The 13,506-nt window shown below is 28.1% G+C and overlaps 1 protein-coding gene across 1 annotated transcript; it reads right to left on the reverse strand.

The window, feature by feature from the left end:
- Window positions 1–236: 236 nt before the first annotated feature.
- Window positions 237–11,985, reverse strand: LOC112685045 (sodium/calcium exchanger 3). Its single transcript, XM_025556807.1, has 12 exons — window positions 11,620–11,985; window positions 3,209–3,551; window positions 2,950–3,128; window positions 2,661–2,883; window positions 2,365–2,603; window positions 2,109–2,302; window positions 1,949–2,042; window positions 1,737–1,878; window positions 1,313–1,651; window positions 916–1,245; window positions 645–823; window positions 237–564 (listed from the first exon to the last, which is right to left on the reverse strand). Exons 2-12 carry the CDS (start codon window positions 3,543–3,545, stop codon window positions 343–345), a joined length of 2,478 nt encoding a protein of 825 aa, XP_025412592.1. The 5' UTR covers window positions 3,546–3,551; window positions 11,620–11,985; the 3' UTR covers window positions 237–342.
- Window positions 11,986–13,506: the final 1,521 nt, after the last annotated feature.

Here is a 13,506-nt window from a genome sequence, read left to right on the forward strand (position 1 = left end):
TTTCAAACTATACATCTATCAAGACAATAACAATTCGTTTGAAACTCGCACATTGTTTCAAATATTCACTATTGTTGAAAAAAATTACAAAAATTATGTATTACAATTGGTTGACATGATTTTAAAATTATAAAATTAAGATCATTAATAAAAAAATAAAAATATAAAAATAAACAATCTCGTTTTGTCCTCAAACATAATTAAATAGCACATTTGTTTAGTTTATTAGAATGTTAAAATTATAATTATAAATTAATTACACAATAAAAATAAAAGAAAAATTCAATAAGAATTAATGTCTGATGAGAATATTTGGACATTGAAACATTTTGAAACTGAAATTCACAACGTTTGGAAACAAGTGAGCAACAAATAAATTACCCACAGAGAGATTAATATGGCTACTGTAATATATCTTCCTTTCTGCGGCCCACCCAATTCAGCTTTTCCAAAAAACTCAACATTTCTTCGAATCATTAATACAGTCACTGCCAAAATAGTCATGATAGAGTATAAAAGAACATTAAAACCAATACCATTTGACGGAACGATAAACAAATCTTCCTAAAAAACAAACAATAATAGAATAAAAATTTAATTTTAGTAGATACCAAAAAAATACATAAAAAGGAAAAAAAAATTACATGTAAATAGTGATATAAAGCAGCAATAAACCACGGAAGCCCGACGCCCATTAATACTTTGACTGCGATTGAACCAGCAATATGTATCATAGCTTCGTCTGCGTGGGTTTCAGCTCGGGTAACCATACATGCACCCAAAATGTCTGGCAGAGACATACCGAGCGCTACTATAGTTATTGCTGAAATTATAAATTTTAATTGATGTGTTACGTTTTAAATTAGAATGAAATAAATTATATGGACCATATTTTGCTATGCACTAGTAAATTACCCGTCACGGTGTCATCCAACCCAATCAAGCAACCGAAAATTGTGGCTAAATCACCGACTACCGTAGCCATGACTCCTATTAAAGTTAACGATGTGATAAACCTCAGCCAGCCGGAAAACATAGCTGCTGGTGGTATAAAAGCGAATAAAACTTTCCAAAAGAATGAAAAGAAGTGAAGTATGTAAGTGTATGTGGTCGCATTGTCTAAATCGCCTCCGTTTACTGTCATTGCCGTTTTAATCTGTTCCGCCCAAGTTAGTCGGTGCAATTCAATAGCATGAATGTTAATGTTCGTTAACAACATTAAACGATCAACTACGGAATCGAAGTCTTAAAAAAACCACATTACATTTAATAAACATTATAATAATTTGGCAAAGCTCGATGAATTACTCACCATCATCATTGCTGATCGTGACAGCTATCCTATTCACATTTCCAATTTTAGCACCGCCCGTAGGTCCAAATAATTTGATCTCAAAACATTCGTCTTTCTCAGGACACATATCGTTGATAATTTCAATTCGAAACAATTTAGCCACCTCTTTATCTTTGAAAATAATTTCTCCTTCACCACCTATATAATCTCGTCCCGAAATTGCCGATTCATCAATAGTTTTCCATTTAACACTGACTTCACTATCAGACCCATGGGTTCGAACTACAGGTATTTCAACGAACCCAGCACTCTCTTTTACTAATAATCCTCTTTTACCAAAACTTATAATACCGGGTTCTAAAATGTAAATAAAATAGTAATTAATAGTAAATTGTAGTTAAGTTCAATAATATATTTGATGTATAACTTAATATTATTATACCATCGTTATCGATTATTGTCACTTCCATAATTGAAATACTACCAAGTTTTACCAACAATTCTTTATGATGAACCACAGACATTCTAAGAAAGAATTCTTCATCAGGTTCCCATTTATTGTCATCGAGTATCTCGATAAAAATCTAATTATAAAATATAACGATCAAAATTATCGTCGAAACAAATAAAATAAATCCATCTAATTAAACTAACATCTTTTTCTTCTTCGTTTTCTTGAAATTCAACAATTTCTTTTACTTTTACATAATCTTCTCCTTCTTTAGCAGTTCCATTAATACTTTCTATTCTGTAAATTTTAAAAAATTCTACATAAATTTGTTACCTATTATACATGATAAGTAATTAGTTTTACCTAACAATTGCTTTAGTATTTAAATTTCCATGTCGCCATATTGTAACAGGGAATTTTCCAATGTTTTCTCTTATTGCAACGGTAGGAGTATGGAACTCTACTATTGCATATTTGTTTTCTTTATTTTCAAACGGGACATTCGACATATCTCCATCTATATAATTCTGTTTATTTTTTTTTATCACATCATAAACCTATACAGACCATTTTGACTAGAATTGATAAGATTATATTTTATGAAAATTATTTATTTTACTTGTTTAAGATGGTCTTCTAGAACCGGTTGTATTTGCTTTCCACCAGTTATATGTCTTACTGCTCCAATACGATACCACATGGCTCCATGGTGCATTGAATTGATTAACTTGGTAGCTGCTAATTTTGCTGCATCTGCATCAGTTATTCCTGGGTATTTTTTTACGCTTTTTACGAATTCAATCAAATTTTCCTTGTCGATTTTTCCGTTATTAAACATTTGTTGTTTTTTTGTTCCATCTATTTTAAGTGATATTAAAATGAGTATAATTTTAATTAATACAAATATATGCTTACTTTGATCTTCAATTGAGACGAGATCTATTTGGTGTTTATTATGTTCGATATTTTTTCCACACCAATTTCTGTCGGTAGCGTAAGCGAAAAATACGAGAATCGGAAACAACATGAATGTCGCTGCTGCTTCCCATAGTTCAATGATATTTGGTGAAATAACTTCAATAATTAAAAAAAGCCAAATATAAGCGAAAAAACTAAAAGCACCAATCACCAAAAATACCTAAAATTCATATGAAATATTTATATTGATAAAATATTGGTGAACTATCGGTAATAAAAATTATACTTTCAAGTCATGTATTCTTCTCTTTTCATTTAAACCTAATGTTAGTGTACATAAACTAGTTATAATTAACAAATTGAAAGCAGCTGATCCAACAATAATATTTGGTCCCAGGTTTCTAGCTTCGAAATGATGGCCCACCGTTTCAATAATTGACAAAAGAATCTCAGGTGATGATGTGCCTGTGTAATTTAAAAAAAAATCAGTTTAAAATGCTTTTAATACAAAAAAATTCAAAATTAAATTAATAATTACGACAAACCTAAAGCCATTAATGTAAGATTTGCTAGTGTAGGATTCCATACACGTACTTCTATTATTTCGGGTTGGTCCGGTCGAAGGGAAATGTCTGAACCATTTTCTGAGAGTTCATTAGCTAAATAAATCTTTTTTGTATGGCTGGTGATTTTGTCAATAGCAGTCATGAATACATCAGCTACTATAGATATCCCCAAGAGGAAGTATAGCAGTGTAAATAGATAAACAACTACACGTATTTTGAATGGCCATAATCGTTCGTCTAAAATCGGTAAAACTAATCCACCTGGGCATATGTCTTCTGGCCCCCACGGATACGTACTAGAATTACCGTGACCCATAATGATCTTCAAAAAAAAAAAAAAATAATACTCAATTTATTTCACAAAATTTTGTGATTATAATTATAAAGTATAAACATTAATTTTTAAATATATAGGGGTCCTAAGTATAGTGGCTTTAGTAGGATTCTGAGTGTTTAAATAATCGTAATATATTAATCTTATTATTTAAATAAATAAAATATATATAATATATAAATATGACTAATAATATTATGACTTGAACTTTATACATTACAAATATAAGTTATATGAATACCTTTTTAACAAAATGTATTTTAATAAAACTTTAAAAATTATGTCCTTTTTTTAATACGTATACATACTGCCGTTAGAATTTAAATTAAAGTATCTATGTTTCAGAAAAATATATTTGGTATTATTTTTTTTATGACGGTTACTCGTTATTTTGTCCAATAATAACTATATATAAGATAGAAATATAATAACCTTTTTAGGAAAGGTCATATGACAGAATTTTGAATCTCGGGAATCCTTGAGCCGTCTCACATTTTAAACCAGAAACAATACAATCTACAATATTTAATTCGTTCAAAACATAATAAAAAATGACGTAGGTTTACTTATTCTACTAATATTTATTGTTAGACGTTCATAATAAGATTACATTTGTTTAACATCTGTAAAAAATAAGGTTGTAGGACTTTTATTCATATCCTCTCTTTTAATTAGATATGTTTCACCTTCAAAGTATTTTAAATTTTCTCTCATTAAAGTAAATTCATTTAATATAAAAACATAAATATTAAATAATTTATGACTAATAACTAAATAATTTAAAATGTTGTAATTAATTTAGATTCTAACCTTTAGAACATTATACATTTATACATTGTAAATGGTATAGTTGTTATTATACATATTGTAAATAATTATTTATCAATAATTAATATTATGTATATACATATATGTATGTAAGCTTGGGTATTAAGGGCGACATTCTAAAATTAATCTGTTTAAAAGATTTGGACAAATACCAAATGAGAATTAAAGTATAGTTGGAATTTAATAGTATTATAAATTATTAATTATAAACTTATATAGCTATTTTAAAATTAATATTTAATACTAACGAAAAAAGATATATTAAATGAAAATATTGGTGATGCGTTTTTATACATATCGAAATAAAAATCTGTATGAATAATAATGTAAAATGCTAATGAGGATATTTTTGTTTGAAAAATGTTAAATCTAAATAATTTACTAATGCGTGGCTCGTAATCTACAAAACAAAATAAATTAAGTTGTATTAAATTATTAGTATAATCCATCAGTCATGATGACTAACATCGCTATTGTTGCATCGATATTCAATATAAGGGAAATATATTATATATTAAAAACTAAATATTCCTTGTAAACAAAATATTTGTGAAATCTTAGATTCTTATATCATAATAATACTTATATAAGTATAGAATGTTTTTTTTTTTTTAAAAATTTTGGTGGTGTTCAAATACATGATGATATAATAATATAATTTAATATGACGATGATGTCATATACCAACTATAACGCCCAAACACCCAGTTGGTTATTTCTATAAATGTAAATCTGTACAGTTTGCCATTAACTATATCCAAGGATAATATTTATAAGGAGAATATACTATAAATAAATATACGAATAACATAAACACTTACCAAATACTAACATTAAAATGAAAAATAATATGCATCAAAATCATTTTGCGTTTCCAAAGAGTAAAATGTAAACATACATGTTACAAGATTATTTGGTGGATTGGTAATATTTGATAAATATGATTAAAATCATCGATATTAGTTAAATAAATAATAAATATAGTTCTAATTAATGTATTAGTTAATAAATGTAAAATATAATCTAGTTGTGAGGCCCAAATACTGTGCATGATAATATTTCTAATATAAAATTATTTACATTAAAAATTTCAAAATTTAATTTAATAATATTGAATTAAATGCGCAGAAAAAATAAGATGTTACTAGTTGGTTTCTCCCAAAATTTATTTCTCTAATTGAAATAAAACAAAAAAAATTTGATTGAAAACATAACAGTTTTGGAATTTATAAAGACTTTCATATAAAATAAATTACCTACATTTAATGCGAGATTTTTGGGTCTTGATAAATAATACGGGTTAATAGTTACTTAGATTAAATAAATAAAACTATTAAAACAAAACAAAATCCTTATAATTTATTGTACAATATGATATTAATTTTAGAATGTATTTTTAAAGCAATAACGTGAATAAATATTAAGTAGAAACCCATTTTTCCAGAGTTTATACTCTGGATTAAAAATGTCTTTATTATAATAAAATAACTTTTTATCATGTAATTGAAACAAATAATTATTTGAGACGTACTGTTTTGACACAGTACATTTACATTTGAGTTGAAATTTAGTGTACATTAAACATTTTTTTTTGATCTTGGTTTAAGTATATTTTTTATTTATCTACCTTTTCAGTATGGTTTAAATTCAGAGGTTTACTGGGCGCGGATCCATTTTCCTCAAAAAAAAAAAATAATAATAATAATTCTTGACCATTTTCCTCCACTTTCCATTTTCCTTCAAAAAATAAAATAATAAAATCGTATAATCGCTATATAAATCTGAAACGTTGTGTCTCATAAAACAGAATTTGATTTTTTGTGAGTAAGGCAGTTCTGGTTCTACGTGCCTCAAATATAGTCTTATTGATACGAGTATATCGTACATTTTTGTGTCAGTCTCACTCAATGAGTGTAATCATAATATTCAGTGATTAATTATGATACATAATATAACAATATAAGTATATACGTATATACCTGTATGTTATATGTACGAATCTTTATTAATCGTAATCTAAGTTACAATATTAAGTTATCGACTGTTACGAGTATTAACTGCGAGTGCTGTCCGACACACTTAAACTAGCGTTTTTCCCTAGTCGATAAGAACGCGCAAAATGTGATCCTACAATACTGACTAAAATATTGAAGGGTAATAGATATCATTTTAGTCAAAAATAATGTGGAGGAAAATGGAAACCAACATTTCTTTTTTTTTTTTGGAGGAAAACGGTATTTCGTTTTTGGTGGAAAATGGCTACGGCCATTACTGGATATCGAAAATTCAGGAGGATAATCAACTGAATTTAATGCCGGAGTTATAATTTGCGAGTCTCCGGATCTGAATATACTACAATAGAGAAGCGCAAAGGCCAAGAACCGATCCAAAAATGCGATTGGACTTTCTACACACCCCTCGAGCGGGCACTAACTGGACCTATTATAATCACATTTCGATTAATAAATATTTTTAGTTAATATTACTCAATTCATCTTTTTTGTACTTTTTTTACAATCATGTTTTAAAAAAATATACAAATAAAGACAATAAATACACTATACATTTTGTATACGAGTATATTATATATAATTGTTATTAATATGACACTATCGACAGCCCGGGAGGTGATTGCACCTTTGCTTCCCTAGCCAGTCCGCTCCTGTTAAAAATGGTTTAACATAATGCACACTAGTACTGAACATAGGCGGATATAAGGGGGGCTTGGGGGCTTAGACCCCCCAAATATTTTAATAGCCCCCCAAAATCGAAACTTTGTTAGAAATTTTATTCGTTGTTTTTATAATTTATTTATAATTATCAGTTCATTTTTTTGAAAATCGTAAAATAAGAAATAATAAAAAACTATTTACAATAGCATTAACAATACCAATTACATAGTTTGGCTACTTGCGAATGAAGTTTCAGTGCAATGAAAAAAATAAAAACTTGGTTAAGGACATTGTTGGTTCAAGATAAGTTCAGCAATCTTTCAATACTACATATTGAAAAAGATATATCGAAAAATATAAAAAGCTATGATATTTTTAGTATTTTTGCTAATACAAGTTACTTGTCATTAAATTAAAATATTAATTATTTTTAAATATACGATATTTAGTGTTTTTTTAATACAATTTAAACATATCTATATTTTTAATGGTAATAAGTTTTACTTATGTATGGGAAGGGGGGTGTGAGGGTGAAGTCCCTACGGGTTATTTTACATTAAATTATTATAGCCCCCCCCCCCCAAAAAATTCAACCAAATGTCCGCCTATGGTACTGACATACTACAGTCATTTTAACCTTAATCATAATTTGATATATTTTGATTTTATCATAAAGTAAGGTCAATTTATCTTCCAACTTAAATACTTGTGTTATGAAAAACTATATTATTTAATTAACTTTTAAATTTATTTATAACATTGATATGATTAAATTTATTAAATAATTTATTATTATAATTTTATTAAAATATAAAATTATTCAAAAGATTCAACTGATAATTAAAGAAGATAACTAAATACTTATTAATATTACATCAACCTCGTTCACATAATGAAATATAAACCTTATTTACGTTCAATGGCTATAAAAACGATATAAATACCGGTTAAAAATGTTAATCCTTATTATTTCTGTGATGAATTTTTTATTTGTTTGTTGATAAAAATTATTCTTCATTTTCAATCAAACTAAGTTTTGAGCGAAACCGTTATTAAAGCAAAGGAACACAATAGTTTTACAATATTATTTTTACCCTTTTAGTTTTTCATCCATATTTTTTTAAATAGTAAGTGTGTATTTTAAAAAACTTTATTTTTCCAAATTTCTTAGTAGAAAAGTAAGAAATTTTATTTTATTATAAGCAAAATTAATTTCTCAGATATTTATTTTAATTAAATAAATAATTTTTTATTTAACTGTATATAAAATAACTCAAATTTTCAAGTAGCTGATTATGGAATTACAAAATTATAATAATTGATAGAACACTAAGGACACTTGTTTTTAAGTTTTATAAAATATAGGTAGCAAACGAGTCGAGTCCCGTATACGGAGTTGTATCCGGTGTATTTTTTCGGGTTACACGAGTTTTATATGGTAGATTTTTTTGGGTTACACGAATGATGTCTGGAAGAATAAAATGTACAGGTATCTACATAAGTTATATACAATATTACACACATATATACTCGTATTATGTATGTAACATTTTACACGAGAATAAAAGATGTTCCGTCAAAATTTAATTTTGAAAAAAATATCAAATAAAACGTCATATTGTCATATTTAAAATTGATATAAAAATAATTACATACTCGGCAAAAATGTAATTGATAATGTTTTTATAAATTAAAATATAGTAATTTTTCAATTTTACAAGCATTTAATTTTTGATTAATACATTTTTTTTTGACCTATCATCTTTGATAAGGTTCCAGTACTTTTAATTTCAATATAAATATCACATTTAAAATTCTTACGACTTCAATAAATTGAAAAATATTAGGATATTGGGTTCTATTTAATAGAACATTGAATTAAATTTGCATTACACCTTATAGTTGTCTATACATACATCAAACATACATTTTCGTTGGAACACAACTCGTATATCTCTCATTTTTCATCGAGACACAACTCGTGTAACCCTCCTTTTTCATTGGGACACAACTCATGTACCAGTTATTTTGTCGAGACACAACATTGCAATATATTTCAACGTCCAAGGAAACATACCTTTAGACAACTTATTAAGACTTAAAAATAACTTTAACAATTCAAAATAATTTGTACTCATTTATACATATTTATGTAGAAATATTAAATAAAAAATTTTATAAAAGTATAATACGTTCTTCGATCTTCATTCAAAACTAATGCTTTTAAAACTATACTCTCTGTATAGTAATTTTCAGTAGAATTTTTTATTATGTTTTTTCTTAAATTTGTGATGTATATATTATAAAAATCAAGAATTAGCATTTTTAAACATAATTTATGACGATTTCTGATCCTGATTTGTGAATTATGAATCATTTAGAGTAGATTTACTACTATAGAGAGTTAAATAAATTACTCAATTAATGTAAAATCATTTTTTTATAAAAGACGAAATATAATTTAAATTATATTAATGTAAAATTTTGAAGTTAAATAATATTATACAATAATATTTTAGTACATTTTTAAACTTATATTATTCCGTTAGAAATTCGTGACTGAACGAAAATATCTACCAATTTTGATTCCTTTATGCGATTTAATTATTTAATTTGTGCCTAAATCATTATTTGTTTATAAAATAATATTTAATGAGAAATTTATAATTATATTAATAACAGCTTTTGCACAAGGCTTGTTTTTATTAGAATCGTTTTATAAAATACTTCCAGCGTCCCTCATTTATTTAGTATTTTTCTTACGGGTGAAATGCATTTGATACTTTTGCCACTTCAATTCATCTGTATGGTGACGTAAAGGTGATCAGCCATAGTCCCGTGGTTTTAGAGAAACTACTATTCCTAGGACTTGATAATAAAAAAGTATGCCAATATTTATCACCAAAACTAATTTTGATTTTAAATTGTTTTTCAAATTAGTTATAAGTTATGGATTATAGCTTTATGAGTTCAAAATAAAGAAGAAATAAAAGAAAATAACAGAAATATTATTTAATAACTTCACGTTATAAGGGGAATCTAAAAAACATTTATTAGGTCTCAATTCGCTATGGCTACAAAATACGATAATAATAATCTTCATCATGATCCAAAAACCATGTTCTAGGGATGGGTAAATAAAACTTACTAGAGAGTCAATTTTTAGAAAACTAAAATCTAGTGGGCCAGAGCATAAAAAGCAACAAAAAAAAAATAATTCAAATTATGCATTTTAATTAGTATTTACATACACGAAAATAATAAATTCAACACACAATGATACGAAGAAACTGATATAGTTAAATAGTTCGATACAAGCAGCTATGGTTGAAAACTATACGTATACATACTATATATGACATTTAGACAATTTACGATGTTTAATACCACATAGCAACTATTATATCGATAAGATAGAGTATAGACTATAACCTTTAAAATTGTATGATGTAATTTAAAAATTTAGTACGGGCCAGATAAAAAAAGATCGCGGACCGCCAGTTGCCCACCCCTGCTATAGGAAAACAGATTTTTATGAATAGTAGTACACGTTTTCTATATGACTTACAACTTTTAAAAAACACCGGAAAATTCCATTAGGAAATATGTATATGTTAAATTTATATAAATTATTGACATAAATATTATTTCTATGCAATGTCAAATCATAGGTTTGTAATTAATAACTTATATGTAATAACTATATGTATAAAAATAAGTTTTTATCTTCGTACAAAATAAATATGAAAAAATTAATGACATTAAAAATATTTTTCAAATATAATAAATCGCGATTAAAATTACTAATTAAATATAATAATTTTATTATTACAAAATGTCTTATTAATAAACGAGTATAGTGCAATAATAAAAAAATGATAAAAGATAAAGCAGCCATCAACGCATGTTTGTTATTGAATATGAATCATCAATTATATTTAAAAACTAGTCATCACACAATAATAGGTAAAATTAGAATTAGTGAAAAAGTTAGGATTTTTTCGTCAAAAAAAGTGCCAACGAATTTGTTTTGAGAATTCGGTTACAGATCCAACGCCCATCGCCTGATGGATGGTCGGTAGACGTTCCTGTTAATACAACACGAATTTCATTAGAAAGAACACCCTCCGTCATAGCCGTGAGAAGAAACCCCTTGTTACCATTCGAAAACAAACAAATGAAAATAAAAAAAATGCTACCAATAGTATTCTGGAATCGCTACAGAATTGTACAGCTACCGTGCGGTTCCAGTTGCCAACGCGTGAACGAAAACGATGTGTTTATTGCGAACGCATACATTTCTTTAGTAAGTGTACGTGGTATTCGACCAAATATAATTGACATCGTCGCGCAATAACACGGCGTTCGTCGAGTCGGACCCGACAACAAAAAATTATAACCTTTTGCGACTCGTGTGTTCGTGTACATGCAACGCACGTTGTAGGTACGCATGTACATATGTAATGTCTGATACCGTACAAAATAGGCGAGCCTCGGTGAAACTATTCGGTAGACGGTGCACAGTGTAGGTACAACCTACGCCGAATCCTCCTCACCTGTATTATTCACCGTGTGGTAGAAAACTACGATGCCGACCGGACCGTGACGGGTTTCGTACCAGAGATCGTCCGTCACCACGCCGCCAGCTGAACCGTTCGACTGTTGCGTTCACCGAAACGAATTACCATTTATCGTTTCTGCACCGTAAACACGTACATTACTCGGTCGCACGCCGCTTACGAAACGGTTGGGATATTATTGCGGTGATCGGCCGTCGGCTGTGCGCGAACGGTTTTCGTAACATTTCGCGAAAACGATTGAAACCCGGCGCGTAGGTAGGTACACTGAACGGCGGAAGAGAAAACGGACGCGGCAACCGTGTTCGTCCCACGAGCCGTGAAACGCGACTCCCGCCAGCGCCCGTACCGTCGGTCTTGCAGCGGCTGTGTTTGTACGTTACCTGCCATCGCCACCGACCATCACGTCATTTCGCGCGCGTACCACCACGGCGGAGCATTAACTCTTCGCCGCGCTCCAATAAAAGCCATTTAAATTATAGCTGTTTTTAGTCTTATTAATAATTAGTTATTAACGCGCCGTTCCTAATATAAGTATACATTCATATTCAATAATTTGCGCACCTGCCAACCTCACAACCATTCATAAATCTGATCTTTATCAGGTTTGTTCAGGCACATCAACTCGCTTCGGCGTACCTTCAAGTGTCCTCACCGTAATTTAAGGTCCTCATACTGTAATTCCAATAATTAGTATCAATATAACTATAAAATATTACTAATTGATTTTTGCAATAAGAACCCAACTAATTATTTAAATTTAAAACTATTTATATTGGTACTTATATATTACAATCGATTGTAAAATATGTTAACTACATACTAGTTCACTGGTTTTTAATCTTTTTAACAATGCGGCACACTTCATCTCCAACAAAATTTTCGCGGAACACCAATCCGTATATTATGTGAACCATATTTTATATATGTATATATATACTATTTACAGTTTACTCTATTAGAGGGTTATTTATTGTGAAATATATTAATACAATCGATTGATCAAAACGGTTGCGACAGGCATACTTACAATAAATAATATTATATGTATCTACGATTAATTCGATCAGTTTTAATCTCGAATATCAATAATAAGCTAGTAAATACATAAAACAATTTATAGATTTATCGCGGCACATTGAAAGGGCGCTCGCGTCACACCAATGTGCCGCGGTACATCGGTTGGGAACCACTGTACTAGTTATAAAATATTGCAATTGAGCTATTGCGAAAACATTGATAAACACGCATAAATAAATAGTATAAATCATATCATAAACAATATCACAAAAAAAATCATATATAATTATTATTTGCAACATTATATCATAAGTTCTAAATAAAATTAAATTGTAATCTATAACCATAGATTATAATTTAATTTTAATTGAATATAGATAGATATAGATAGATAGATTGAATTAGATTAGATGAGAAAACGTGTAAGTAAAAATGACAAAAAACCTCGTAAATTATGTAACGAGACAGATGGAAAAAATAGCTTCAAGGCATTTAATCTTTCCTTGACCATGATTGATCGAATATTATGGATCCAGATTTTCTTCTTAAGTTTTGAACATAAAGACTGTGTACAGTTCGATACTGTAAAAGTATATATAAAAAAACTGTACTTAGTTAAAATAGATAGACCTCAAAAAGATCATTGTACATAATATATACTATCGCATAAAATGTACATAAAATGTACAATGTATTTTTTATTAGAATTAAAAAAAAATTGCAATACGAAACGTAGACGTTTGATGACAAAAAAAAAAAAATCAAATTTCAAAAACATAAATAATAGATTTACCTATACGTTAAAAGAGTAACATAGTATAAGTCTAACAATCGATTTCTTAATGA

Source organism: Sipha flava, unplaced genomic scaffold (assembly GCF_003268045.1).
Source record: "Sipha flava isolate LNK unplaced genomic scaffold, YSA_version1 263_pilon_pilon, whole genome shotgun sequence".
NCBI classification, from domain to species: Eukaryota; Metazoa; Arthropoda; class Insecta; order Hemiptera; family Aphididae; genus Sipha; species Sipha flava.

What these genes read in the sequence shown, in the direction of transcription:
- LOC112685045 (XM_025556807.1), bottom strand. Translation starts at nt 3,545, where the DNA reads ATGGGTCACGGTAATTCTAGTACGTATCCGTGGGGGCCAGAAGACATA. An exon ending in AAAACGAAGAAGAAAAAGAT is followed by an intron (nt 1,879 to 1,948) that starts GTTAGTTTAATT and finishes TTTTATAATTAG; the next exon opens with ATTTTTATCGAGATACTCGA. An exon ending in GTTGGATGACACCGTGACGG is followed by an intron (nt 824 to 915) that starts GTAATTTACTAG and finishes TTATAATTTCAG; the next exon opens with CAATAACTATAGTAGCGCTC.